Below are 26,619 nucleotides of genomic sequence, written 5' to 3' on the forward strand. Positions count from 1 at the left end.
ACCTGTTGAAATGGTTGGGCACTACAACTCTACCAAAGGATAGGACCATACAGCGTGGAGCATTGGCTACACCGCTGGAAATTGTTAAATTCTGAGACTATCAATTCAATTCAAGAAGTAAGAAATCCTAGGCCGTCGAACTACCAGTCTGCAGCTGGAAATGTACGAAGCCTAGGACAAGAATACAGACACCCCCGAAACATCCATCCTATGCGACAACCATGGGTACGCCTGACATATCCATTATGAACACAACCAGAGACTTTCTGTCGATTGACTCTCCAGCAGACGGACCGGTGACCACAGAGAGAGACAGCAAGACATACACCAGTAAATATGTCAATTGCAATTTATTTTCGAATGAGCAGTTGTTCATGTAAGAATAGCAATATCTATGAGTGTAGTCATCAGCTATGAGTTTCCCGCTCTTGAGCGGTCCACATCCCCTTTCCTTTGTCTACCAATCCGTCATATCGTCCACTGGGGACTTTGTCTTTGTATCATGTAGTAACCCTTGTATAACTAATTGTGTGTGTGATTATGTATTTCTGTGATTATTTAGTTAGTTAGTAAATAAATAATTAAGCCAATTTGTAGATCGCTGATTCATCATTTAGGCTAGGGTTCATGCAAATATCCAATGGTTTGTGACATTCAGTAATGAGAACTGATGAGGTACAATACATTAATGAAAATTACTTATCAATAAGATATGAAAATATCTGAAGAGTCAATTCGGGAAATAGACTCTATAAACATTTTCCAGTGGTGCCCCGACTTCCTAGTTAATTAAAGTTTACATGATTAGTTTAATCACGTAATAATAATTACACATAGAGAATTGATTTGATAAAATAACAGTCTTCACATTTAATGACCCTTTTTGGTTCTAGATAGAACCCTTTTGGTTCCAGGTAGAAAGACGAACCCTTTTCACAGAGGGTTCTACATGGAATCCAAAAGTGTTCAACCTGAAACCTAAAAGGGTCCTCCTATGGGGACACCGCAAGAACACTTTTGGAACCCTTTTCTCTAAGAGTGTATGATTGGATAGAGTGCACGGAGCTGATAAAGAGCAATCACCACAGCTTCTTCTCTCGTGTTAGTGTGTAACTGTGGAGCTGTCCTCTGTAACAGTGGAGTTGTCCTGTGATAAGTTCCCTCATGCCAGTGAGCTGCCCATCAAGTGGGAGAACAACAAAGAGTCTTTACAGCTCTACATGGAGCAGGTTCGTCCATCAATAGTGTCTAGTGCAGGTAAACACAACACGATGGTGTTGTTGATCCTAACTCTATATTTTTGCTTTGTATAGAAGGTCCATAGAGGACGCAAGGGTGTAATCAGAGACAAATACACAGAGGCTGGCATTGAGGATGCTATAATAGAACATGGATGCCATAGACCACCATATTAGATCAGATGGGCTCCCTCCCTCCTCACATGCACATTTTTTTATGTCAGTAAATGATACAAGAAAATCTAGAAATTATGCTGTCAAATTGCCCCTAGATGGCACTACAGGAATATGTTATGACATTAGTAGGCCAAAGAAGCCAACCACTTACCAGTAGCCATTTTGTGTCCTGCCCCTACTGTAGTACCTGACTGGGACTACTGGCGCCTGCTGAACCCGGGTGAGTACGAGGTCACGGTGAGTGCCGAGGGCTATAACACTTCCACACATGTACAACCACTACCCCACCATATGTGACTTCCGCCTCACAACCCCCCCCCAAGCAGAGGCTGAAGGAGATCCCATCCAAGGGAGGCAAGCTCCCCAAAGCCCTGCAGCGGAGGCTGCAACAACTGCGTCTGCGCAAACTGCGTGCCAGCACTAAGGCCATCAACCAGCGGTGGCTAGCAGGAAGGCACAGGGATGTGATTTTGAACAATCACAGCCCACATTGTCTGGAGGGTTGTTGTATTTCATTGGCTCTTGTTAGGGCACTTTCTGGTTTAAGTCAGTTTGGGTGTTTGGAAGTCTTTACAACATGTGGGCAGGCAAAAAAATATATGTTTTGGGAGAGCAATGGTAAAATACATTGTACTTTCAGTGTGGTATAGCTTTATTGCTGAAGAAAGGGACCAATTGTATTTAGATATTTGAATCAGATTGGAGCAAAATATTGCAAGATGATTGAATGACAGGGCCAAATATTATTTTCACTTGATTAGCTCTCAGAAAATAGTTACAACAACAACAAAGTGGCTTGATACTTGACAAATGCAGCGTTGGGTGGATATACCACTATTCTAGGAAAATTCATGCCACAAATTATAGGTAAAACTCGTGAGCATAAAATGACTTATGTATTTTGACATATAGTTAAGAGCTCATATGCTACAGTCTAGAACTAATAAGAGTTCTATACATGAGATATTGTATATCTATTAATATAAAGTTGTGTTCTTATATTTTTGTTTTTTTTTATATAATACTTAAAAAAACATTTAAATGCTGGCATTTGGATGTCCTTGCAAGCCAAGAGACAATGTTACAAGCTTTTCTTAGAACACAAATAGTTCAAATCCATGTCTTATTTTCTATGTAGCTGTACATCCTGTTGCAGCCGGCGTCCTCCACGGCGTTTGCGGCTGACAAAGCGACACCACAGGGTGGTGATCAGGGACAGGAACACACAGGTCAGTGCCACAACAACACCCACCCACATCACCAACGATAGCTGCCCGCTTCCCTGCCGAAGAGGAATAACGAGCATCAGACACACACCATCTAGACAGTATGAACATATCAAACAACAGCACTTAACTATAGCACTCAACAAGCGTCAGACACACACCATCTAGACAGTATATCAAACACACGTTCAAGCCTCCAAAAGAACATCAGCACTTAAGCACTCAACAAATATCAAACTCCCCTAAATAATGTGACAAATTAATCAAACACTTACATTTAGTAGTTTAAAACATGAACATTTCCAGATGAGCCAAAGATAGTCTCTGACACAGATATCTGGGAATATATTTTCTCCCTCTTCAGATGTGCTACAGTAGTAGTAAGTTTCCATCCATTTGGCAACAGATTTACATGGGAATACTCTAAAATCAGCATTAAAACAATATGTGCATTTTCCCACCAGAGATGTGTTTCCATCACATTGACTTGTTGCGGATAAAAGGCTGTACTTGATGACATAGTGCAGATAAAAATACAGATAAAAATATAAAAATACCACCCCGGTATTGAAACGTGCCCTTAAGCCCACAGCGCTATTTGAAAGCAGTATCAAGCTCATCACCATGCACATTCACCACCCTGTGAAGTTCAACATAAACATACTTAGTCTGTTGCCTAATAAACTGCATGCTTTCCCGACAAGTCATAGTGGGAGGACCACACACGTCATAGCGTGACTCCAAGTTTACTTCCATATTATGGTTATTATATCAATATTTGGCCTTAAAAGCGTTTCCACCGACATGTCTTGCATAATTATTTTTACCGATACAATCCCACCTTGTCTAGCTTATTTAGTTTTCTTGACATTTAGAAAGTTTTCATCAGGCCTGTCATTACATTTTTTAAACGACATGTACTTTACTCGCATAAAAAGGTGAGATGGAAAACAGGTTAGTGTTCTCTTTACCTGTCCCTGATGGATTCCCTTCAGCAGAGCGAATGTGCTGAGATGGTTGCAGGAGCACCGAGTGTGGGTGGAGTTCGAAATCACTAAGGTGCAACCCCTCCCAGACCACACCCCCGGTCCATTCTCATCCGACCAATAAACACAGGTGGGGTCAACATCACTGGACTAGGACACAGTGTATATGGGTTGGGGTCAATTCCATTTAGACTCAGTAAATTCAGGAAAGAATGTGACTTCATGAAAAATATATCAATGAACAACATGTTTTACTGACAGTCAGAAACTATTAAGTAGAGACAAGTGTTACCTGCAGGTGATGGAAGGTGAGATTAACCTGTTGGGGCAGGTATGTTGTATTGGAGTTGCTAACGGACACCGTCGCAGCACTGGACATGAGCTGCTGGCTCTGATGAGAAGTGTTGTCCTTCAGACTATCCAGATTCCTATAGCTGAGCAGAACGACATACGCAAACCCTGCACACAAAAAACAACACAAGAAAACATAAGGCCTGATACAAAAACATATACAACTCACAATATCCCAAGTGAATCCATCAATCTATGTCTTTAGTAATATTTTGAGCAGATGATTGGTACTGTAGGACAGTGGCTACCTAGGTAATTCTGGTCATCTCCAACCACCGTCTCCCAGGTGGTGTCAAGTTGAGTATTCTCATTGGTCAGGCTGACTGGTCCTTTAGGTGGAGTCTTGTCTCTCCTCACCATAATCTCAACCTCTGTTTTTCATCATATTGACAAAATCAACACAGAGCAGAAATCACCATTACTGAAAGAACACAGTATTGCATTAATTATATTTTAAGTTGACACAATGTAATGTGCTTGTTAGTGCTCTGTTTATGGTCAGTATGGTGCTCAGATTGTGGTCTTCCTGTGGTACTGTAACGTCTGCTTCCAACTCACACTCCCAAACACGAAAATCCCCTGAACGCAGCTCACTTTCCAGCTCACACTCTCAAACACATAGATCCCCTGAACGCAGCTCAATCTCCAGATCCCAATCACCTGAATTCTGATCACCTGTTCACACACCTGTATGTCATCATCACGCACAATTTAGTTCAGTTCTTTGCACCCCATCATTGTGAGGTGTTTGTTTTGTGATACACTTCTATTAGGAGCTCTGTTTTTGCATCTGTAATTTAATCCTCCTGTGTATGATAGTGAGGCAGGCAAAAAGTAACGATGCCTTTTGTCTATTCCCTGCCTGCACTATAGCCTATGGGATTTCCTCTTATCAACCTATTGCCTGATCTCCCGGACGTTACTAGTCTTTTCCCTGCCTGTACTGTTGCCTTTTTAGATTTTTTGTGTAAGACCTTCTGCCTGCCACTGGACCCAACTATCTGCCGCCTCCTGTGGTCCCTTACAAATAAACACCTGCTGTGCCCTGCGCTTGAAACCAGCTCTCTGTCTCCCATCGTGTTCAATAAAGGTACCTGCGAGGTGGTCAGTAAATGGTAAATATGTGGTCAGCGTGTGCTCAGTGTGTTTATGTTACCGGTGTGGTTGGTCTCTGTCCTGGTCACGTTCTCTGTCAGCAGTGGAGCGATCAGTCTGAATGAGATTTCAATCGTCCTCAGTAACTTAGTCACTTCACTGCTACTACGGTGACCATTGGACTGGAGGCCCAGTTGAACAACATCAGTGGTATTAACCAGTAACTAGAGAGAGACATAAGGGTTTTGTACGTGTGTGTTAGAGGTCGACCGATTATGATTTTTCAACGCCAATACTGACACCGATTCATCGGCTGACCTCTAGTGTTTGCATGTGTGTTTCTGTGTGGTGACTTACTGTCAAAAGCACATCTCCAGTTGACAGCGGTCTTGTCGGTCCAGACGACGTAGAGCTGTTCAACACCAAACAGTTGTTTTTCAACAGAGACAAGAAACTATCAAAGCCTGGTACAGTCTGGGAGGGAGAAGGGGGGGGGGGGGGGGGGGGCATGTGCATTAGTGGGAAAATGCATACAAGATGCATTCAAGATCATGGAAAAATACCCTTTTCCCAATTAATAATGTAATAATTCTAAAGTAAAGCCTTACCTGTCCAGGCTGTGTTTCATACCGGTCACAATTAAGCTCTAATGTAAAAACATGGAGACATATTACCTCAAAAACCATTGTATGTACAGTATAAAACCTGACATAGACTTTTATGGTGGTTCAGTAGTCAGCATGTACATGGAAGACAGACAAAAGAGTATTTAGACTAAACCCAATACAACAGCACCCAAGAGGAAATGTTTCTCTCACCTGCACACTGAGTTTGTCTGTTGTCGTAGTTACTGAATCCTGTGGGACACTTGCACAGGTAGCTGCCCAGCTGATTGACACAGATTCCCCGTTCCCCACAAAAATGTTGGTTCTCAACACACTCATCTATGTCTGATGGAGAATGGGAGTGGTAAAGGGAAAAGTAGTGGAGATGGAAAGATTAAAGACTGTTTTTTGACAAAGAGAGGGTGATAATCCCTCACACGTTAACACAGTCACACTTTCAATAAGATTATATTGACCACCACATGATTCAAAGCCAAGCGATCTGAAGCCAAAATAGCAGAAAAAACATCCCACTACTAAACAGTACATAGTGTTGAATGTTCCTAAACAGGGTCTGTTTAATGCTGGAGATTATCAGAGGTCAACATTACTGATCAAAGCACATTCCTAAAGCAAAATACTATGCAGGAAATTATAACCATATTCTCCATCATTACCAATACAATTCAGAAACTCTGGATTGGAATTCGGTTGAGTAAAGCCATTCGCACATCTAGTAACTCTTGTTCCTTGGTCCTTGAGTAGCGCTAAATGAAGACAAAGAAAAGTTGAACTGCACACATGCATATGTTAAATATTTTAAACAGACTTGTGGATGTGTTGGTCAAATAAAAAGCAGAAAATGGACCGACCCACAATCAGTAGAAATAGAATGGCTCCCATGATCTCTGACAGCTGGTGAGTTAATGTTACATGTCAGCTTGGTTTTAGTTCTAAAGAATAATTTGGAGACCTCACGGATGTGGTTAGCGCAGGGAAGTAAAAATAGTTCCCCATAACTAGCACAGGCATTTTCTTGGAAGTCGAGAACAAAGAGGAACTGACTGGGTAGCATGAGAAGACCATTTGCATCGCAATTCACATCAGGTTCATTTGTCTAGTTTTGCGTAGACCACGTCCAGGAGTTCCATCCCTGAATTAGACTCTAGTGTAGAGGGTCTATCTCCAAGATCAGACATAAGAGGACACTGATCTAAAACACCAACATGCACAGTATAGACTCTTATCAACAGGGCCACATAAACCAGCTGCCTTACCAAAAGCAGACTTAGAATCCAGATTTCACTCTGAAGCAAGGCTACTTATCTTTCTCTTTTCTTTTCAAAATGTCTTGCTCTTGATTTATTTCGAAGATGTCTGACCTTTATGCAAATTTTACAAGTTACTACAGCAGCATTTCCCGTAACTTTCACATTCTCACTTGCTCTATCAGCATTAACGGGAAAGGGGTTGCAATGCTTAACATTTAGTGTGACTTTGTGATTACACAAATGAAGAGCGTTTCTGGGTTTTTCTTGAAGTGGTGGTGGGACTATTTGTCCATGAAATCAATCATTTTCCTGACGAAATCTCCCTCCATAGCCGAAGCATCCCAATATATTGAAAGGCTACATTATCTAGATTTATGTTAGCTCAAAAGGTAGGCCGATTAACCAATGAAGAGAGAAGTTTCAAGACCTATTGAGAATGAGAGATATCAAAGTCATGATAATGATGGCAAATGCATTTGTGTGATAAACAGCCTGTTGGAAAATGAAGAAGCAACTATGATCAAATGGTGGGAGACAGTAGATTTACAATATTAATATCACTCACACTATGTTCCTTCATGATGATCAATGGTAAATTTTAGGGCAGACATACAGTACATTTCTCTAGTCTGGCTGACACAAAACGCGAAGTCTTCTTGACAAAGCTATCCCTCTCTGTGCACTTGTCGTCACTAGTTACTACAGCCACAGCTTATTTCTAAAATGTCTCTTCTTAATTAATTAAAATTTAATTTGAATCCTAACCCTAAACTTAAACACACGGCTAACCATATGCCTGCCTAACCTTCAACTAAAACCAAAAAGCTTATTTTTTGGGGGATGGGGGATTTTTATGATTACAGCCCAGGTTTGGAACGCTCTTTCTTATTAGTCTATTGACTAATTTACTGCCTGGTGATGTCACCAGCAAGCCAAAACTTCATTCTACCTAAACAGGCTGACATTTTCAAACAGCTCTTACACTAAAAGGGCATTATCATAATGTCCACAATTTCACAGTCTTATTCCAACCTCAAAGTGTTTAAATATACATAAAACTCAGGAAATCATGTTCTTGACTGCACTGGGCCTTTAAGTCAGTTTGGAAGTGTTTACACCATGTGGGCAGTTCTATAGGCCTAGCCTAATGAGAGGCAAAAAAAACAATGTCTTGGGTGAGCAATTATCAAATTCTTTGTACTTTCAGCATGATGTTGTGCTTTATTATTTTTACAAAACGGACAGCTCATATTTAGACATTTATGTCAGAATGAAGGATATAATAGCAAGATGATTTGTGGATTTAAATACCTTCTCAAGCACTGTAAAATAAACAGGAAAAATATTACTTTCACTTCAAATAAGTCAGTTACAACAACAACCAAGTGGCATAAAATTACAATTTAAAAAAGAGGCAGCAGAGTAGCCTAGTGGTTACAGTGTTGGACTTGTAACCGAAAGGTTGCAAGTTCAAATCCCAGAGCTGACAAGGTACAAATCTGTCGTTCTGCCCCTGAACAGGCAGTTCCTAGGCCGACTTGCCTAGTTAAAGAAAGGTACAATTTAAAAAAGAAATACTGGACAAATGCAGCGTTGAGTGGATTTACCACTATTCTCATCTCTACAAATTACAAACCATGTTTATGAGACTGAAATTACTTATGTTGCCATAGAGATGAGAGCACATCTATTACATTCCAGAACTGATTTCTATAGATGCAAAATGTTATATCTATTAATAAAAAGTTGTGTTTTTGTTTTTGTTTGTTTGATACATTTTTAAACTACTTAAATAAATACAAATTCTGGCAATTGGATGTCCTTGCAAGCCAAGAGACAATATTTTCAAATGGATTCCAAGTAGCTTTTCTTAGAACACAAATAGTTCAAATCCATGTCTTATTTTCTATGTAGCTGTACATCCTGTTGCAGCCGGCGTCCTCCACGGCGTTTGCGGCTGACAAAGCGACACCACAGGGTGGTGATACGGAACACACAGGTCAGTGCCACAACAACACCCACCCACATCACCAACGACAACTGCCCGCTTCCCTGCCGAAGAGGAATAACAAGCATTAGACACACACCATCTAGACAATATGAACATATCAAACACAACAGCAGCACTCAAGCACTCAACAAGCATCAAACTCCCCTAAATAATGTGACAAATGCATCAAACACATTTAGCAGTTTAAAACATTAACCTTTCCAGAGGAACCAAAGGAAGTCTCTGACACAGATATCCTGGAATATGTTTTCACCCCCATCAGATGTGCTACACTAGCTAGGTTTCCAGCCAATTTGCGAAAGATGTACATAGGAATACTCTAAAATCTGCATTATAACAACATTTTCATTTTCCCATCAGAGAGGTGTTTCCATCAAAATGATTTGTTACAAATAAAAGCCTGTACGTGATGACATAGTGCACATAAAATACCCTTTGCGGTTAAGTTAACATGTACCGAATAAAAAATAAAGTTACATGGGTTTACATGGCATTTTCAATACTACTGATGGTTTTCTCAACAAACAAAAAAAGCTTTATATAGCAAGTGTGCACACTCCAGTTTTGTCACGTGCCCTTAAGCCCACAGCGCTATTTGAAAGCAGTATCAAACTCATCACTCATTCACCACCCTGTGAAGTTCAGCATTAACATACTTAGTCTGTTGCCTAATAAACTGCATGCTTTCCCGACAAGTCATAGTGGGAGGACCACACACGTCATAGCGTGTCTCCAAGTTTACTTCCATATTATGGTTATTATATCAATATTTGGCCTTAAAAACGTTTCCACTGACATTTCTTGCATACATATTTCTACAGACACAAAAAGATCCCACCTTGTCTAGCTTATTTTGGTTTCTTGACAATTAGAAAGTTTTCAGAAACATTTTCTGTTTTCATCAGGCCTGTCCATGACATTTTTTAAACAACATGTACTTTACTCGCATAAAAAGGTGAGATGGAAAACAGGTTAGTGTTCTCTTTACCTGTCCCTGATGGATTCCCTTCAGCATAGCGAATGTGCTGAGATGGTTGCAGGAGCACACAGTGTGGGTGGAGTTCGAAATCACTAAGGTGCAACCCCTCCCAGACCACACCCCCGGTCCATTCTCATCCGACCAATAAACACAGGTGGGGTCAACATCACTGGACTAGGACACAGTGTATATGGGTTTGGGTCAATTCCATTACCACTCAGTCAATTTAGGAAAAAATGTGACTTAATGTAAAACATGTAAATGAAAAACATATAAACATATTTTACTGACAGTCATAGACTATTAATTAGAGACAAGTGTTACCTGCAGGTGATGGAAGGTGAGATTAACCTGTTGTGGCAGGTATGTTGTGTGGGAGTTGCTAACAGACACCGCCGCGGCACTGGACATGAGCTGCTTGTGAACTGAATTGTGTCTTCCGCATTTAACACAACCCCTCTGAATCAGAGAGGTGTGGGCAGCTGCCTTAAATCGACATCCACGTCTTTGTCGCCCATGGAACAATAGGTTAACTGCCTTGCTCAGGGGCAGAATGACAGACTTTTACCTTGTCAGCTCAGGGATTGGATCCAGCAAACTTCCGGTTACTGGTTCAACATTCTCACCACTAGGCTACCTGCTGACCCATTGTAAATATGTGGTCAGCATGTGCTCAGTGTGTTTATATTACCTGTGTGGTTGGTCTCTATCCTGGTCACGTTCTCTGTCAACAGTGGAGCGATCAGTCTGATAGAGATTTCAATCGTTCTCAGTAACTTAGTCACTTCACTGCTACTGCGGTGACCATTGGACTGGAGGCCCAGTTGAACAACATCAGTGGTATTAACCAGTAACAAGAGAAGAGCGACATAAGGGTTTTGTACGTGTGTGTTAGAGGTCGACCGATTATGATTTTTCAATACCGATACCGATTATTGGAGGACGAAAAAAGCCGATACTGATTAAACGGACGATTTAAAAAAAAACATGCATTTGTAATAATGACAATTACAACAATACTGAATGAACACTTATTTTAACTTAATATAATACATCAATAAAATCAATTTAGCCTAAAAAAAATGAAGCATGTTCAATTTGGTTTAAATAATGCAAAAACAAAGTGTTGGAGAAGAAAGTAAAAGTGCAATATGTGCCATGTAAAAAAGGTAACTTTTAAGTTCCTTGCTCAGAACATGAGAACATATGAAAGCTGGTGGGTTATTTTAACAGGAGTATTCAATTTTCCCAGGTAAGAAGTTTTAGGTTGTAGTTATTATAGGAATTATAGGACAATTTCTCTCTATACGATTTGTATTTCATATACCTTTGACTATTTGATGTTCTTATACGCACTTTAGTATTGCCAGTGTAACAGTATAGCTTAAGTCCCTCTCCTCGTCCCTACTCGGGCTCGAACCAGGAACACATCGACAACAGCCACCCTCGAAGCAGCGTTACCCATGCAGAGAAAGGGAAACAACTACTCCAAGTCTCAGAGCGAGTGACGTTTGAAACGCTATTAGCGCGCACCCTGCTAACTAGCCATTTCACATTGGTTACACCAGCCTAATCTCGGGAGTTGTTAGGCTTGAAGTCATAAACAGCTCAATGCTTGAAGCACAGCAACGAGCTGCTGGCAAAACGCACTAAAGTGCTGTTTGAATGAATGCTTACGAGCCTGCTGGTGCCTACCATCGCTCAGTCAGACTGCTCTATCAAATCATAGACTTAATTATAACCTAATAACACACAGAAATACGAGCCTTGGGTCATTAATATGGTTGAATCCGGGAACTATCATCTCGAAAACAAGACGTTTACTCTTTCAGTGAAATACGGAACCGTATAGAACCGTATTTTATCTTATGGGTGGCATCCATAAGTCTAAATATTCCTGTTACATTGCACAACCTTCAATGTTATGTCATAATTACGTAAAATTCTGGCAAATTAGGCGGCCCAAACTGTTGCATATACACTGACTCTGCGTGTAATGAACGCAAGAGAAGTGACACAATTTCACCTGGTTAATATTGCCTGCTAACCTGGATTTATTTTAGCTAAATATGCAGGTTTAAAAATGTATACTTCTGTGTATTGATTTAAAGAAAGGAATTGATGTTTATGGTTAGGTGCAGTCGTGCAACGATTGTGCTTTTTTTAAATCATCCCCCATTTGGCGAAGTTGGCTGTCTTTGTTAGGAAGAAATAGTCTTCACAGACTTCGCAACGAGCCAGGTTAGCAGGCAATAGGTTTAAAAATATATACTTGTGTATTGATTTTAAGAAAGGCATTGATGTTTATGGTTAGGTACACATTGGAGCAAGACAGTCCTTTTTCGCGAATACGCACCGCATCGATTATATGCAACGCAGGACACGCTAGATAAACTAGTAATATCATCAACCATGTGTAGTTAACTAGTGATTATGATTGATTGTTTTTTATATAATAAGTTTAATGCTAGCTAGCAACTTACCATGGATTCTTACTGCATTCGTGTAACAGGCAGTCTCCTAGGGGAGTGCAATGTAATCAGGTGGTTAGAGCGTTGGACTAGTTAACTGTAAGGTTGCAAGATTGAATCCCGAGCTGACAAGGTAAAAATCTGTCGTTCTGCCCCTGAACAAGGCAGTTAACCCACCGTTCGTTCCTAGGCCGTCATTGAAAATAACAATGTGTTCTTAACTGACTTGCCTAGTTAAATAACGGATAAATAAAGGTGTAAAAAAATCGGTGTCCAAAAAATACAGATTTCCGATTGTTATGAAAACTTGAAATCGGCCCTGATTAATCGGCCATTCCGAAAAATCGATCGACCGCTAGTGTGTGTGTGCGTTTGCATGTGTGTTTCTGTGTGGTGACTTACTGTCAAAAGAATATCTCCAGATGGCAGCGATCTTGTAGATCCAGGCAACGTAGAGTTGCTCAACACCAAACAGTTGTTTCTCAACAGAGACAATAAACTAACAAGGCCTGGTAGAGTCTGGGAGGGAGGGAGGAGGGGGGGCATGTGCATTAGTGGGAAAATGCATAAAACATTCAAGATCAAGAAAAAATAACCTTTTCTCAATTAATAATGTAATAATTCTAAAGTAAAGCTTTACCTGTCCAGGCTGTGTTTCATACTGGTCACAAATAAGCGCTAAAGTTAAAACATGGAGACATACAGTGTTATCTCAATACCCTTCTACAGTACACTATGTACATAGCTGTGCATGATAAAGGAGTACATCATGGACAACAGGTGGAATGGTGCTTGACTCTCACCTACACACTTAGTTTGGTTTTTGCTAAAGTTAGTAAATCCAGCAGGACACTGGCACCAGTAACTGCCATTCAGGTTTTGGCCTGGGTAAATAAAACTTGACAAGGAATGTTATAGTGGTTCAGTAGTCAGCCTGTACATGGAAGACAGACAAAAGAGTATTTAGACTAAACCCAATACAACAGCACCCAAGAAGAAATGTGTCTCTCACCTGCACACTGAGTTTGTCTGTTGCCATAGCGACTGAATCCTGTGTGACACTTGCACAGGTAGCTGCCCAGCTGATTGAGATCGATTCCCCATTCCCCACTAAAATGTTGGTTCTCAACACACTCATCTATGTCTGATAGAGAAAGGGAGTGGTAAAGGGAAAAGTAGTGGAGATGGAAAGATTAAAGACTGTTTATTGACAAAGAGAGGGTGATAATCCCTCACACGTTAACACAGTCACACTTTCAATAAGATTATATTGACCACCACATGATTCAAAGCCAAGCGATCTGAAGACAGAATAGCATTGACAGTAGTAGCTTTCACAGGTGTTGATACAAGTTGAATAGCCTACAGATGTTCTTCTCATTTAAGCTCTCATTATATCTACATGAGGGAGATGAGAGGTGAATTTCGAAATACTAGATTATCTTCAGAAAAAACATCCCACTACTAAACAGTACATAGTGTTGAACGTTCCTAAACAGGGTCTGTTTAATTCTGGACATTATCAAGTAGCCACCATTTGCCTCGATGACAGCTTTGCTTACTCTTGGCATTCTCTCAACCAGCTTTACCTGGAATGCTTTTCTGGCAGTCTTGGAGTTCCCACATATGCAGAACACTTGTTGACTGCTTTCCTTCACTCTGCGGTCCAACTCATCCTAAACCATCTCTATTGGGTGGAGGTCAGGTGATTGTGGAGGCCAGGTCATCTGATGCAGCACTCCATCCCTCTCCTTCTTGGTCAAATAGCACTTACACAGCCTGGAGGTTTGTTTTTGGGTCATTGTCCTGTTGAAAAACAAATGATAGTCCCACTAAGCACATACCAGATGGGATGGCGTATTGCTACAGAATGCTGTGGTAGCCATGCTGTTTAAGTGTGCCTTGAATTCTACATAAATCACTGACAGTGTCACCAGCAAAGCACTTCCACACCATCATACCTCCTCCTCCATGCTTCACGGTGGGAACGACACATGTGGAGATCATCCGTTCACCTGCTCTGCGTCTCACAAAGCCACGGCGGTTGGAACCACAAATCTCAAATTTGGACTCATCAGACCAAAGGACAGATTTTCACCGGTCTAATGACCATTGCTCGTGTTTCTTGGCCCAAGCAAGTCTCTTCCTCTTATTGGTGTCCTTTAGTAGTGGTTTCTTTGCAGCAATTCGACCATGAAGGCCTGATTCATGCAGTCTCCTCTGAACAGTTAATGTTGAGATGTGTCTGTTACTTGAACTCTCTGAAGCATTTATTCAGGCTGCAATTTCTGAGGGTGGTAACTCTAATGAACTTATCCTCTGCAGCAGAGGTAACTCTGGGTCTTCCTTTCCTGTGGCAGTCCTAATGAGAGCCAGTTTCATCATAGCGCTTGATGGTTTTTGCGACTGCACTTGAAGAAACTTTCAAAGTTCTAGAAATGTTCCACATTGACTGACCTTCATGTCCTAAATTAATGATGGACTGTCGTTTCTTTTGCAAGTATGTTAACACAGCTGAAAACTGTTGTGCTGATTAAAGAAGCAATAAAACTGGCCGCCATTAGACTAGTTGTGTTTCTGGAGTGTCAGCATTTGTGGGTTCGATTACAGGCTGAAAATGAGCAGAAACAAATAACTTTCTTCTGAAACTTGTCAGTCTATTCTTGTTCTGAGAAATTAAGGCTATTCCATGTGAGAAATTGAACAATTAGCCTTTTAAAATTATAAACCTGGATTAGCTAACACAACGTGCCATTGCAACACAGGAATGGTGGTTGCTGATAATGTGCCTCTATACGCCTATGTTGATATTCCATAAAAAATAAGCCGTTTCCAGCTACAATAGTCTTTTACAACATGAACAATGTCTACAATGTATTACTGATCAATTTGATGTTATTTTAATGAACGAAAAATGTGAATTTCTTTCAAAAACAAGGACATTTCAATGATGATGTGTTGGTCAAATAAAAAGTAGAAAATGGACCGACCCACAATCAGTAGAAATAGAATGGCTTCCATGACCTCTGACAGCTGGTGAGTTAATGTTACATGTCAGCTTGGTTTTAGTTCTAAAGAATAATTTGGAGACCTCACGCATGTGGTTAGCGCAGGGAAGTAAAAATAGTTCCTCATAACTAGCAACGGAGTATTATTTTAAGTAGAAAACAAAGAGAAACTGACTGTGTGGCATGAGAAGACCATTTGCATCGCAATTCACATCAGGTTAATTTGTCTAGTTTTGCATAGACCACGTCCAGGAGTTCCATCCCTGAATTAGACTCTAGTGTAGAGGGTCTATCTCCAAGATCAGACATAAGAGGACACATTGATCTAAAACACCAACATGCACAGTATAGACTCTTATCAACAGGGCCACATAAACCATCTGCCTTACCAAAAGCAGACTTAGAATCCATATTTCACTCTGAAGCAAGGCTACTTATCTTTCTCTTTTCTTTTCAAAATGTCTTGCTCTTGATTTATTTTGAAGATGACTGACCTTTCTGCAAATTTTACAAGTTACTGCAGCAGCATTTCCCTTAACTTTCACATTCTCACTTGCTCTATCAGCATTGACGGGAAAGGGGTTGCAATGCTTAACATTTAGTGTGTCTTTGTGATTACACAAATGAAGAGGGTTTCTGGGTTTTTTCTTGAAGTGGTGGTGGGACTATTTGTCCATGAAATCAATCATTTTCCTGAAGAAATCTCCTTCCATAGCCGAAGCATCCTAATACATTGAAAGGCTACATTATCTAGATGTATGTTAGCTCAAAGGTAGGTCGATTAACAGGAAAAATATTACTTTCACTTAAAATAACTCAGTTACAACAACAACCAAGTGGCATAATACTGGACAAATGCAGCATTGTATTCTCATCTCTACAAATTACAAACCATGTTTATGAGACTGAAATGACTTATGTCTGTTGCCATAGAGATGAGAGCTCATCTGTTACACTTCAGAACTGATAACAGTTCGACACATGAGATATTGTATATCTATTAACATAAAGTTGTGTTCTTATATTTTTGTTTGTTTGATACATTTTCATACTACTTAAAAAAAGAATTGCTGGCATGTGGATGCCCTTGCAAGCCAAGAGACAATGTTACAAATGAATTTCAATCCAAGTAAAGCTTTTCTTAGAACACAAATAGTTCAAATCCATGTCTTATTTTCTATGTAGCTGTACATCCTGTTGCAGCCGGTGTCCTCCACGGCGTTTGCGGCTGACAAAGCGACACCACAGGGTGGTGATCAGGGACAGGAACACACAGGTCAGTGCCACAACAACACCCACCCACATCACCAACGACAGCTGCCCGCTTCCCTGCCGAAGAGGAATAACAAGCATTAGACACACACCATCTAGACAGTATGAACATATCAAACAACAGCACTTAACTTAAGCACTCAACAAGCATCAGACACACACCATCTAGACAATACGAACATATCAAACAACAGCACTTCACTTAAGCACTCAACAAGCATCAGACACACACCATCTAGACAATACGAACATATCAAAACACACGTTCGAGCCTCCAAAAGAACATCAGCACTTAAGCACTCAACAAATATCAAACTCCCCTAAATAATGTGACAAATGAATCAAACACTTCCAGATGAGCCAACGATAGTCTCTGACACAGATATCTGGGAATATATTTTCTCCCTCTTCAGATGTGCTACAGTAGCTACAGTAAGTTTCCATCCATTTGGCAACAGATTTACATGGGAATACTCTAAAATCAGCATTAAAACAATATGTGCATTTTCCCACCAGAGAGGTGTTTCCATCACATTGACATGTTGCAGATAAAAGGCTGTGCTTGATGACATAGTGCAGATAAAAATATCCTTTGCGGTAAAATGTCCATGACCCGAATAAAAAATACAAGTTAAATGGGTTTACATGGCATTTTCGACTCTACTGAGGGTTTTCTCACAATTATTTTTTTGTGCCCACTCCGGTATTGAAACGTGCCCTTAAGCCCACAGCGCTATTTGAAAGCAGCATCAAGCTCATCACCATGCACATTCACCACCCTGTGAAGTTCAACATAAACATACTTAGTCTGTTGCCTAATAAACTGCATGCTTTCCCGACAAGTCATAGTGGGAGGACCACACACGTCATAGCGTGACTCCAAGTTTACTTCCATATCATGGTTATTATATCAATATTTGGCCATAAAAGCGTTTCCACGACATGTCTTGCATAATTATTTTTACAGATACAATCCCACCTTGTCTAGCTTATTTTGTATTCTTGACATTTAGAAAGTTTCCATCAGGCCTGTCATGACATTTTTCATCCGACATGTACTTTACTCGCATAAAAAGGTTGGATGGAAAACTGGTTAGTGTTCTCATCACCTTTACCTGTTGCATTTCGCTCATCAGAGCGAATGTGCTGAGATGGTTGCAGGAGCACACAGTCTGGTTGGAGTTTGACATCACTAAGGTGCAACCCCTCCCAGACCACACCCCCGGTTCATTCTCATCCGACCAATAAACACAGGTGGGGTCAACATCACTGGACTAGGACACAGTGTATATGGGTTGGGGTCAATTCCATTTAGACTCAGAAAATTCAGGAAAAAATGTGACTTGATGGAAAATATATCAATGAAAAACATGTTTTACTGACAGTCAGAAACTATTAAGTAGAGACAAGTGTTACCTGCAGGTGATGGAAGGTGAGATTAACCTGTTGGGGCAGGTATGTTGTGTTGGAGTTGCTAACGGACACCGTCGCAGCACTGGACATGAGCTGCTGGCTCTGATGAGAAGTGTTGTCCTTCAGACTATCCAGATTCCTATAGCTGAGCAGAAAGACATACGCAAACCCTGCACACAAAAAACAACACAAGAAAACATAAGGCCTGATACAAGAACATGTACAACTCACAATATCTCAATGTGTGCCTTTAATAATATTTGGAGCAGACGATTGGTACTGCAGGACTGTGGCTACCTGGGTAATTCTGGTCATCTCCAACCACCGTCTCCCAGGTGGTGTCAAATTGAGTGTTCTCATTGGTCAGGCTGACTGGTCCTTCAGGTGGAGTCTTGTCTCTTCTCACCATAATCTCAACCTCTGCTTTTCAACATATTGACAAAATCAACACAGAGCATAAATCACCATTACTGAAAGAACACAGTATTGCATTAATTATATTTTAAGTTGACACAATGTAATGTGCTCGTTAGTGCTCCGTTTACGGTCAGTATGGTGCTCAGATTGCAGTACCTGTGAAGTGGTAAGTAAATGGGAAAGCGTGATACCTAGTCAGTGGTCCAACTGAATGTGTTCAACTGAATTGTATCTTCTGCATTTAACCCAACCCCTCTGAATCAGAGAGGTGCGGGCAGCTGCCTTAAATCGGCATCCACGTCTTCGTCGCCCATGGAACAATGGGTTAACTGCCTTGCTCAGGGGCAGAACGACAGATTTTTATCTTGTCAGCTCGGGGATTCGATTCAGCAACCTTCCGGTTACTGTTCCAACGTCCGTTAGGCTACCTGCCGCCCCATTGTAAATATGTGCTCAGTGTGTGTGTGTGTTACCTGTGTGGTTGGTCTCTATCCTGGTCACGTTCTCTGTCAGCAGTGGAGCGATCAGTCTGATAGAGATTTCAATCGTCCTCAGTAACTTAGTCACTTCACAAGCTACTACGGTGACCATTGGACTGGAGGCCCAGTTGAAGAACATCAGTGGTATTAACCAGTAACTAGAGAAGAGAGACATTAGGGTTTTGTACGTGTGTGTTAGAGGTCGACCGATTATGATTTTTCAACGCCGATACCGATTATTGGAGGACCAAAAAAGCCGATACCGATTAAATCGACCGATTTAAAAAAAAAATAATAATAATAATGACAATTACAACAATACTGAATTAAAACTTATTTCAACTTAATATAATACATCAATAAAATCAATTTAGCCTAAAAAAAATGAAGCATGTTCAATTTGGTTTAAATAATGCAAAAAAAAAAGTGTTGGAGAAGAAAGTAAAAGTGCAATATGTGCCATGTAAAAAAGGTAACTTTTAAGTTCCTTGCTCAGAACATGAGAACATATGAAAGCTGGTGGTTCATTTTAACAGGTAAGAAGTTTTAGGTTGTAGTTATTATAGGAATTATAGAACAATTGCTTTCTATACGATTTGTATTTCATATACCTTTGACTATTTGATGTTCTTATAGGCAATTTAGTATTGCCAGTGTAACAGTATAGCTTCCGTCCCTCTCCTCGCCCCTACCTGGGCTCGAACCAGGAACACATCGACAACAGCCACCCTCGAAGCAGCGTTACCCATGCAGAGAAAGGGGAACAACTACTCCAAGTCTCAGAGCAAGTGACGTTTGAAACGCTATTAGCGCGCACCCTGCTAACTAGCTAGCCATTTCACATTGGTTACACCAGCCTAATCTCGGGAGTTGTTAGGCTTGAAGTCATAAACAGCTCAATGCTTGAAGCACAGCGACGAGCTGCTGGCAAAACGCACTAAAGTGCTGTTTGAATGAATGCTTACGAGCCTGCTGGTGCCTACCATCGCTCAGTCAGACTGCTCTATCAAATCATAGACTTAATTATAACATAATAACACACAGAAATATGAGCCTTAGGTCATTAATGTGGTCGAATCCGGAAACTATCATCTCGAAAACAAGACGTTTATTCTTTAGGTGAAATACGGAACCATTCCATATTTTATCTAACAGGTGGCATCCATAAGTCTAAATATTCCTGTTACATTGCACAACTTTCAATGTTATGTCATAATTACGTACAATTCTGGCAAATTAGGCGGCCCAAACTGTTGCATATACACTGACTCTGCGTGTAATGAACGCAAGAGAAGTGACACAATTTCACCTGGTTAATATTGCCTGCTAACCTGGATTTATTTTAGCTAAATATGCAGGTTCAAAAATGTATACTTCTGTGTATTGATTTAAAGAAAGGAATTGATGTTTATGGTTAGGTGCAGCCGTGCAATGATTGTGCTTTTTTTGCAAATGCGCTTTTGTTAAATCATCCTCAGTTTGGCGAAGTTGGCTGTCTTTGTTAGGAAGAAATAGTCTTCACAGAGTTCACAACAAGCCAGGTTAGCAGGCAATATTAACTACATATGCGGGTTTAAAAATATATACTTGTGTATTGATTTTAAGAAAGGCATTGATGTTTATGGTTAGGTACACATTGGAGCAAGACAGTCCTTTTTCGCGTATAAGCACCGCATCGATTATATGCAACGCAGGACACGCTAGATAAACTAGCAATATCATCAACCATGTGTAGTTAACTAGTGATTATGATTGATTTATTGTTTTTTATATTATAAGTTTAATGCTAGCTAGCAACTTACCTTGCCTTCTTACTGCATTCGTGTAACACGCAGTCTCCTCGTGGAGTGCAATGTAATCAGGTGGTTAGAGCGTTGGACTAGTTAACTGTAAATTTGCAAGATTGAATCCCTGAGCTGACAAGGTAAAAATCTGGCGTTCTGCCCCTGAACAAGGCAGTTAACCCACTGTTCCTAGGCCGTCATTGAAAATAACAATGTGTTCTTAACTGACTTGCCTAGTTAAATAACGGATAAATAAAGGTGAAAAAAAATCGGTGTCCAAAAAATACCGATTTCTGATTGTTATGAAAACTTGAAATCGGCCCTGATTAATCGGCCATTCTGATTAATCGGTCGACCTCTAGTGTGTGTGTGCGTTTGCATGTGTGTTGACTTACTGTCAAAAGCATATCTCCAGATGGCAGCGATCTTGTAGGTCCAGAAAACGTAGAGTTGCTCAACACCAAACAGTTGTTTCTCAACAGAGAAAATAAACGATCAAAGCCTGGTAGAGTCTGGGAGGGAGGGAGGAGGGGGGGCATGTGCATTAGTGGGAAAATGCATAAGACATTCAAGATCAAGGAAAAATACCCTTTTCTCAATGAATAATGTAATAATTCTAAAGTAAAGCTTTACCTGTCCAGGCTGTGTTTCATACTGGTCACAAATAAGCTCTAAAGTTAAAACATGGAGACATACAGTGTTATCTCAATACCCTTCTACAGTACACTATGTACAGACCTGTGCATGATAAAGGAGTACATCATGGACGACAAGTGGAATGGTGCTTGTCTCTCACCTACACACTTAGCTTGGTTTTTGCCAAAGTTAGTAAATCCAGCAGGACACTGGCACCAGTAACTGCCAATCAGGTTTTGACAGATGCCCACATTTCCACATACTCCGTCTGTATTACACTCGTCAATGTCTGAAAGAGGAAGAGAGAAAGAAAGAGATGAGGAATTAAGGGAGAGATGTTGAAAGTGTGGGATGACAAGAAAGGACGTCACACACAAACATTTTACCAGTGATATTCTCAGGCTCTAATCTAAACCCAGGAAGACACCGTTTTAAACAGCCTGCGGTGTTGACGCATGTTCAATTGTCCCCACAGATGGAGAGAATGTCTATACACTCGTTGATATCTAAATAATGTTGAGTCCAAGTGTAAGAGAGTTTAAAATGTTTCCACCTTCATCACCAAAATGGTACCTTTTCGATGGCGCATCTGACTAATGTGTTGTCAAGCAGACAGTTATGTGTGTTTGTTAATCAGAGGATAATTAGTTTGAGCCAGGGACAGTAAAGCAGGCACAGTGAAGCCTGTTACACAAGGGGTAAATACCAGAAACAGAATATTATGGGTCAGTCAAAATAACACAGCAGTGGACGCGACAGTCAGAAGACTCAAGAAGAATTGTGTTTCTCTCACCTACACACGGAGTGTGTCCGTCGCCAGAGTTCCTAAATCCATTGGGACACGTGCACAGGTAGCTACCCACCTGATTAAGACAGGTTCCCCATTTCCCACAAATATTTGGGAACGTAACACACTCCTCTATGTCTGAAAGAAAAAGCATTTGGTGAGGATGAAGTGGAGATGGAGAGATGAGGGTGAGAGTCTCTGATTATAAGGATGATACTAAAGACACAGAATTCTTACCCAAGCATTGTCGCGCGGCACCAGTAAAGTCATCAAACCCAGGATGACACAAACAGAAGTAGCTACCCTCAGTTTTGAAACAATCTGAATTGTCCCCACAGATGAGGGAGTTGCTACTGCACTCGTCGATATCTAAATGACACCACATATACAAAAGAATGTTATGACAGGTGTAATGTTGTTGCATGGCCATTTAAACGTTTTGGCTAGTCCTGCTTACATACGATTCACTCTCAAACTCAAGGTATCCATAAGAGTATTGATTCAAAGCTCTATACATCAGAGGAAAATAATGTTTAAAGTTCTGACAGAGATCATATTTACGTCAAGATAAATACATATTTACATATCATCATCACAAATAGCATAACACAAAATAGCTTTAGACCCACCTTCCTGTGGCGCTCCATGACCATAGTCCTTGAGAAGCGCTAAATGAAGACACAAAAGAAAGGTTGAACTGCACACATACATATAATATATATCTTTTAAAGACTCAGTGATGTTGGTCAAATAAAAAGCTGAACATTTACTGACCCAGAATCAGGAGAAATATAATTGCTCCCATGCTCTCTGACAAGCGATGAGTTAATGTCAAATACCAGCTTGGCTTTCATTCTAAGTAATGATTTGGTAACATCACGCATATGGTAAGCACAGTGAAGTAAGAATAGCTCATCTTATCTAGCAACATCTTTCTCTTTAAACAGCAACCGCCCCTAAAAAACAACTTCTCATTTAGAAAACAGCCTATGTAGCATCTATATGAGTCCGAAACGTATTCTTTACTGCCAAAATCGACTACCAAGTGTAAATAGGATCATTTTTCATAAAGTCATTCTTTAACCAAGTTTTGTGAGATTGTGGTCGTGAATACTGCATCACAACATAAATGAAGGTTGGGTTTGTTGAAATGGAGTGTAATGGATGGAATGGACTGAATGGACTATTATCAAACCCATGAAAACCATGTTTTTTATACCATTCCATTTCCTCAATTCCAACCATTATTATGAGCCATTCTCCGCCTCAGCAGCCTCCACAACTGTTCAATACTGCACACAGATGGCAGCACACAAGTAATCATCAGTTCGGAGTGCAGCTGCACATGTCCTTATCCAGGCACTTGTCCTCTCCTGTCTGGACTACTGCAACTCGCAGGAGGCTGCGCTCACCACTTGTGCAATCAACCCCCTGCAACTTATCCAGAACTCAGAAGCCTGCATGGTTTTCAACCTTCCCAAGATCCCTCATGTCACCCCACTCCTTCACTCACTCTACTGGCTTCTAGTCGAAGCTCGCATCCACTACAACACCATGGTGCTTACCTACGGAACAGAAAGAGGAACTGCCCCTCCCTACCTTTAGGCTATGCTCAAACCCTACAGCCCAAACCGAGCACTCGGCTCTGCCACCTCAGGTCTCATGGCACGGGTGGGGGGGGAGCTCCCACCTCAGCCCAATCCAAGCTCTTTTCTGACCTGTTACCCCAATGGTGGAACCAGCTTCCCCCTGAAGCTAGGTCAGCAGAGTCCCTGCCCATCTTCCAAAAACATCTGAAACACTACCTCTTCAAACAGTATCTTAAATAATTATCCTCCTCACCTCGACCACCCGCCATTTTTTTTATAAAAAAATAACACTTGCACTTGACACCCCCACCCCTCTTCTAGCTCTGAATCTACCGATAGCTACATTAATGAGGGAAAATGTACTTTCTATGCCTGTGATATGTGGTTCACCCACCTTGCTATCTTAAGATGAATGCACTAACTGGAAGTCGCTCTGGATAAGAGCATCTGCTAAATGACTAAAATGTATATGTAGCTGTCTCTTTTCTCTCAATTAGTTGGTGTCAAGTTGAGTGTTCTCATTGGTCAGGCTGACTGGTCCTTCAGGTGGAGTCTTGTCTCTCCTCACCATAATCTCAACCTCTGTTTTTCAACATTGACAAAATCAACACAGAGCAGAAATCCCCATTACTGAAAGAACACAGTATTGCATTAAAGATATTTTAACGTTGACACAATGTAATGTGCTTGTTAGTGCTCCGTTTATGATCAGTATGGTGCTCAGATTGTGGTCAACCTGTGGTGCCTGCGAGGTGGTCAGTAAATGGTAAATATGTGGTCAGCGTGTGCTCAGAGTCCATGTGTTACCTGTGTGGTTAGGTCTCTGGCAGCAGCTGAGCGTTCAGTCAGAGAGATTTCAATCTTCCTCAGTAACTTAGTCACTTCACTGCTACTACGGTGACCATTGGACTGGAGGCCCAATTGAAGAACATCAGTGGTATTAACCAGTAACTACAGAAAAGAGACAATAGTTATATGCATGTGTGTGTTTGTGTGTGGTGACTTACAACGTAGAGTTGCTCAACACCTAACTGTTTTTCTCAACAGAGACAAGAAACTATCAAAGCCTGGTACAGTCTGGGAGGGGGGAGGGGGGCATGTGCATTAGTGGGGAAATGCATAAAACAATTCTAGATCAAGGAAAAATACAATTTTCTAATGAATAATGTAATAATTCTAAAGTAAAGCTTTACCTGTCCAGGCTGTGTTTCATACTGGTCACAGAAGCTCTAAAGTAAAAGCATGGAGACATTATCTCAATACCCTTCTACAGTACACTATGTACATAGCTGTGCATGATAAAGGAGTACATCATGGACAACAGGTGGAATGGTGCTTCACTCTCACCTACACACTTAGTTTGGTTTTTGCTGAAGTTAGTAAATCCAGCAGGACACTGGCACCAGTAACTGCCATTCAGGTTTTGGCCTGGGTAAATAAAACTTGACAAGGAATGTTATAGTGGTTCAGTAGTCAGCCTGTACATGGAAGACAGACAAAAGAGTATTTAGACTAAACCCAATACAACAGCACCCAAGAAGAAATGTGTCTCTCACCTGCACACTGAGTTTGTCTGTTGCCATAGCGACTGAATCCTGTGTGACACTTGCACAGGTAGCTGCCCAGCTGATTGAGATCGATTCTCCGTTCCCCACAAAAATGTTGGTTCTCAACACACTCATCTATGTCTGATAGAGAAAGGGAGTGGTAAAGGGAAAAGTAGTGGAGATGGAAAGATGATTAAAGATTGTTTTTTTGACAAAGAGAGGGTGATAATCCCTCACACGTTAACACAGTCACACTTTCAATAAGATTATATTGACCACCACATGATTCAAAGCCAAGCGATCTGAAGACAGAATAGCATTGACAGTAGTAGCTTTCAAAGGTGTTGATACAAGTTGAATAGCCTACAGATGTTCTTCTCATTTAAGCTCTCATTATATCTACATGAGGGAGATGAGAGGTGAATTTCGAAATACTAGATTATCTTCAGAAAAAACATCCCACTACTAAACAGTACATAGTGTTGAACGTTCCTAAACAGGGTCTGTTTAATGCTGGAGATGATCAAAGGTCAACAATACTGATCAAAGTACAGCACCAGTCCAAAATTAAGACACATCTACTCAGTCAAGGTTTTTTTTTATTTTTACTATTTTCTACAATAGTGAAGACATCAAAACTATGAAATAATACATATGGAATCATGTAATAACCAAAAAAGTGTTAAACAAATCAAAATAGATTTAATGTGTTAGATTCTTTAAAGTAGCCACCATTTGCCTTGATGACTGCTTTGCACACTCTTGGCATTCTCTCAACCAGCTTTACCTGGAATGCTTTTCTGGCAGTCTTGGAGTTCCACATATGCTGAACACTTGTTGGCTGCTTTCCTTCACTCTGCGGTCCAACTCATCCTAAACCATCTCTATTGGGTGGAGGTCAGGTGATTGTAGAGGCCAGGTCATCTGATGCAGCACTCCATCACTCCTTCTTGGTCAAATAGCCCTTACACCGCCTGGAGGTTTGTTTTTGGGTCATTGCACAAACCAGATGGGATGACGTATCGCTGCAGAATGCTGTGGTAGCCATGCTGTTTAGGTGTGCCTTGAATTCTACATAAATCACTGATAGTGTCACCAGCAAAGCACCTCCACACCATCATATCTCCTCCTCCATGCTTCACGGTGGGAACGACACGTGGAGATCATCCGTTCACCTGCTCTGCGTCTCACAAAGCCACGGCGGTTGGAACCACAAATCTCAAATTTGGACTCATCAGACCAAAGGACAGATTTTCACCGGTCTAATGACCATTGCT

At 40.8% G+C, this 26,619-nt stretch overlaps 2 protein-coding genes and 1 pseudogene across 10 annotated transcripts; 1 reads left to right on the top strand and 2 right to left on the bottom strand.

Annotated features, from left to right (window-relative positions):
* Nucleotides 1–221: 221 nt before the first annotated feature.
* Nucleotides 222–2,078, top strand: LOC118938749 (annotated as a pseudogene).
* On the bottom strand, nucleotides 2,054–16,240 carry LOC110487738 (adhesion G protein-coupled receptor E5). 2 transcript variants are annotated; one of them, XM_036943011.1, is made up of 11 exons: nucleotides 15,502–16,240; nucleotides 6,551–6,651; nucleotides 6,356–6,445; nucleotides 5,892–6,023; nucleotides 5,682–5,719; nucleotides 5,431–5,547; nucleotides 5,135–5,297; nucleotides 4,227–4,349; nucleotides 3,920–4,086; nucleotides 3,613–3,777; nucleotides 2,054–2,697 (listed from the first exon to the last, which is right to left on the bottom strand). In XM_036943011.1, the coding sequence occupies exons 2-11, from the start codon at nucleotides 6,579–6,581 to the stop codon at nucleotides 2,539–2,541; spliced, it is 1,185 nt and encodes a 394-aa protein (XP_036798906.1). In that variant the 5' UTR covers nucleotides 6,582–6,651; nucleotides 15,502–16,240; the 3' UTR covers nucleotides 2,054–2,538. The 2 variants fall into 2 exon arrangements, with proteins under 2 accessions (XP_036798906.1, XP_036798907.1); XM_036943012.1 differs by lacking the exon at nucleotides 3,613–3,777.
* LOC110488852 (adhesion G protein-coupled receptor E2) lies at nucleotides 6,658–23,095 on the bottom strand. Of its 8 annotated transcripts, none has more exons than XM_036943013.1 (12): nucleotides 22,981–23,062; nucleotides 22,836–22,874; nucleotides 22,444–22,575; nucleotides 22,213–22,344; nucleotides 21,580–21,708; nucleotides 21,417–21,454; nucleotides 21,179–21,295; nucleotides 18,994–19,157; nucleotides 18,401–18,526; nucleotides 18,107–18,273; nucleotides 9,949–10,113; nucleotides 6,658–9,001 (listed from the first exon to the last, which is right to left on the bottom strand). In XM_036943013.1, exons 8-12 carry the CDS (start codon nucleotides 19,136–19,138, stop codon nucleotides 8,849–8,851), a joined length of 756 nt encoding a protein of 251 aa, XP_036798908.1. In that variant the 5' UTR covers nucleotides 19,139–19,157; nucleotides 21,179–21,295; nucleotides 21,417–21,454; nucleotides 21,580–21,708; nucleotides 22,213–22,344; nucleotides 22,444–22,575; nucleotides 22,836–22,874; nucleotides 22,981–23,062; the 3' UTR covers nucleotides 6,658–8,848. The 8 variants fall into 8 exon arrangements, 6 of the variants coding, with proteins under 6 accessions (XP_036798908.1, XP_021416952.2, XP_021416953.2 ...); XM_021561277.2 differs by lacking the exons at nucleotides 6,658–9,001; nucleotides 9,949–10,113 and adding exons at nucleotides 16,256–16,747; nucleotides 17,806–17,964 and having other exon boundaries at nucleotides 22,981–23,044; XM_021561278.2 differs by lacking the exons at nucleotides 6,658–9,001; nucleotides 9,949–10,113 and adding exons at nucleotides 16,256–16,747; nucleotides 17,806–17,964 and having other exon boundaries at nucleotides 18,401–18,523; nucleotides 22,981–23,039.
* Between the last annotated feature and the right edge of the window lie 3,524 nt (nucleotides 23,096–26,619).

The sequence above is a fragment of the Oncorhynchus mykiss genome, chromosome 14, assembly GCF_013265735.2.
Source record: "Oncorhynchus mykiss isolate Arlee chromosome 14, USDA_OmykA_1.1, whole genome shotgun sequence".
NCBI classification, from domain to species: domain Eukaryota; kingdom Metazoa; phylum Chordata; class Actinopteri; order Salmoniformes; family Salmonidae; genus Oncorhynchus; species Oncorhynchus mykiss.

Coding starts and splice junctions, on each gene's coding strand:
- LOC110487738 (XM_036943011.1), bottom strand. CDS start 6,581: ATGGGAGCCATTCTATTTCTACTGATTGTGG. Junction 5,548..5,681: donor ATGAAACACAGCCTGGACAG/GTAAGGCTTTAC, acceptor TCTCCCTCCCAG/ACTGTACCAGGCTTTGATAG. Junction 4,087..4,226: donor AGATGACCAGAATTACCTAG/GTAGCCACTGTC, acceptor TTTTGTGTGCAG/GGTTTGCGTATGTCGTTCTG.
- LOC110488852 (XM_036943013.1), bottom strand. CDS start 19,138: ATGTTCTTCAACTGGGCCTCCAGTCCAATGGTCACCGTAGTAGCTTGT. Junction 18,527..18,993: donor GATAGAGACCAACCACACAG/GTAACACACACA, acceptor TATGTTGAAAAG/CAGAGGTTGAGATTATGGTG. Junction 9,002..9,948: donor AGGGAATCCATCAGGGACAG/GTAAAGAGAACA, acceptor CCTCTTCGGCAG/GGAAGCGGGCAGTTGTCGTT.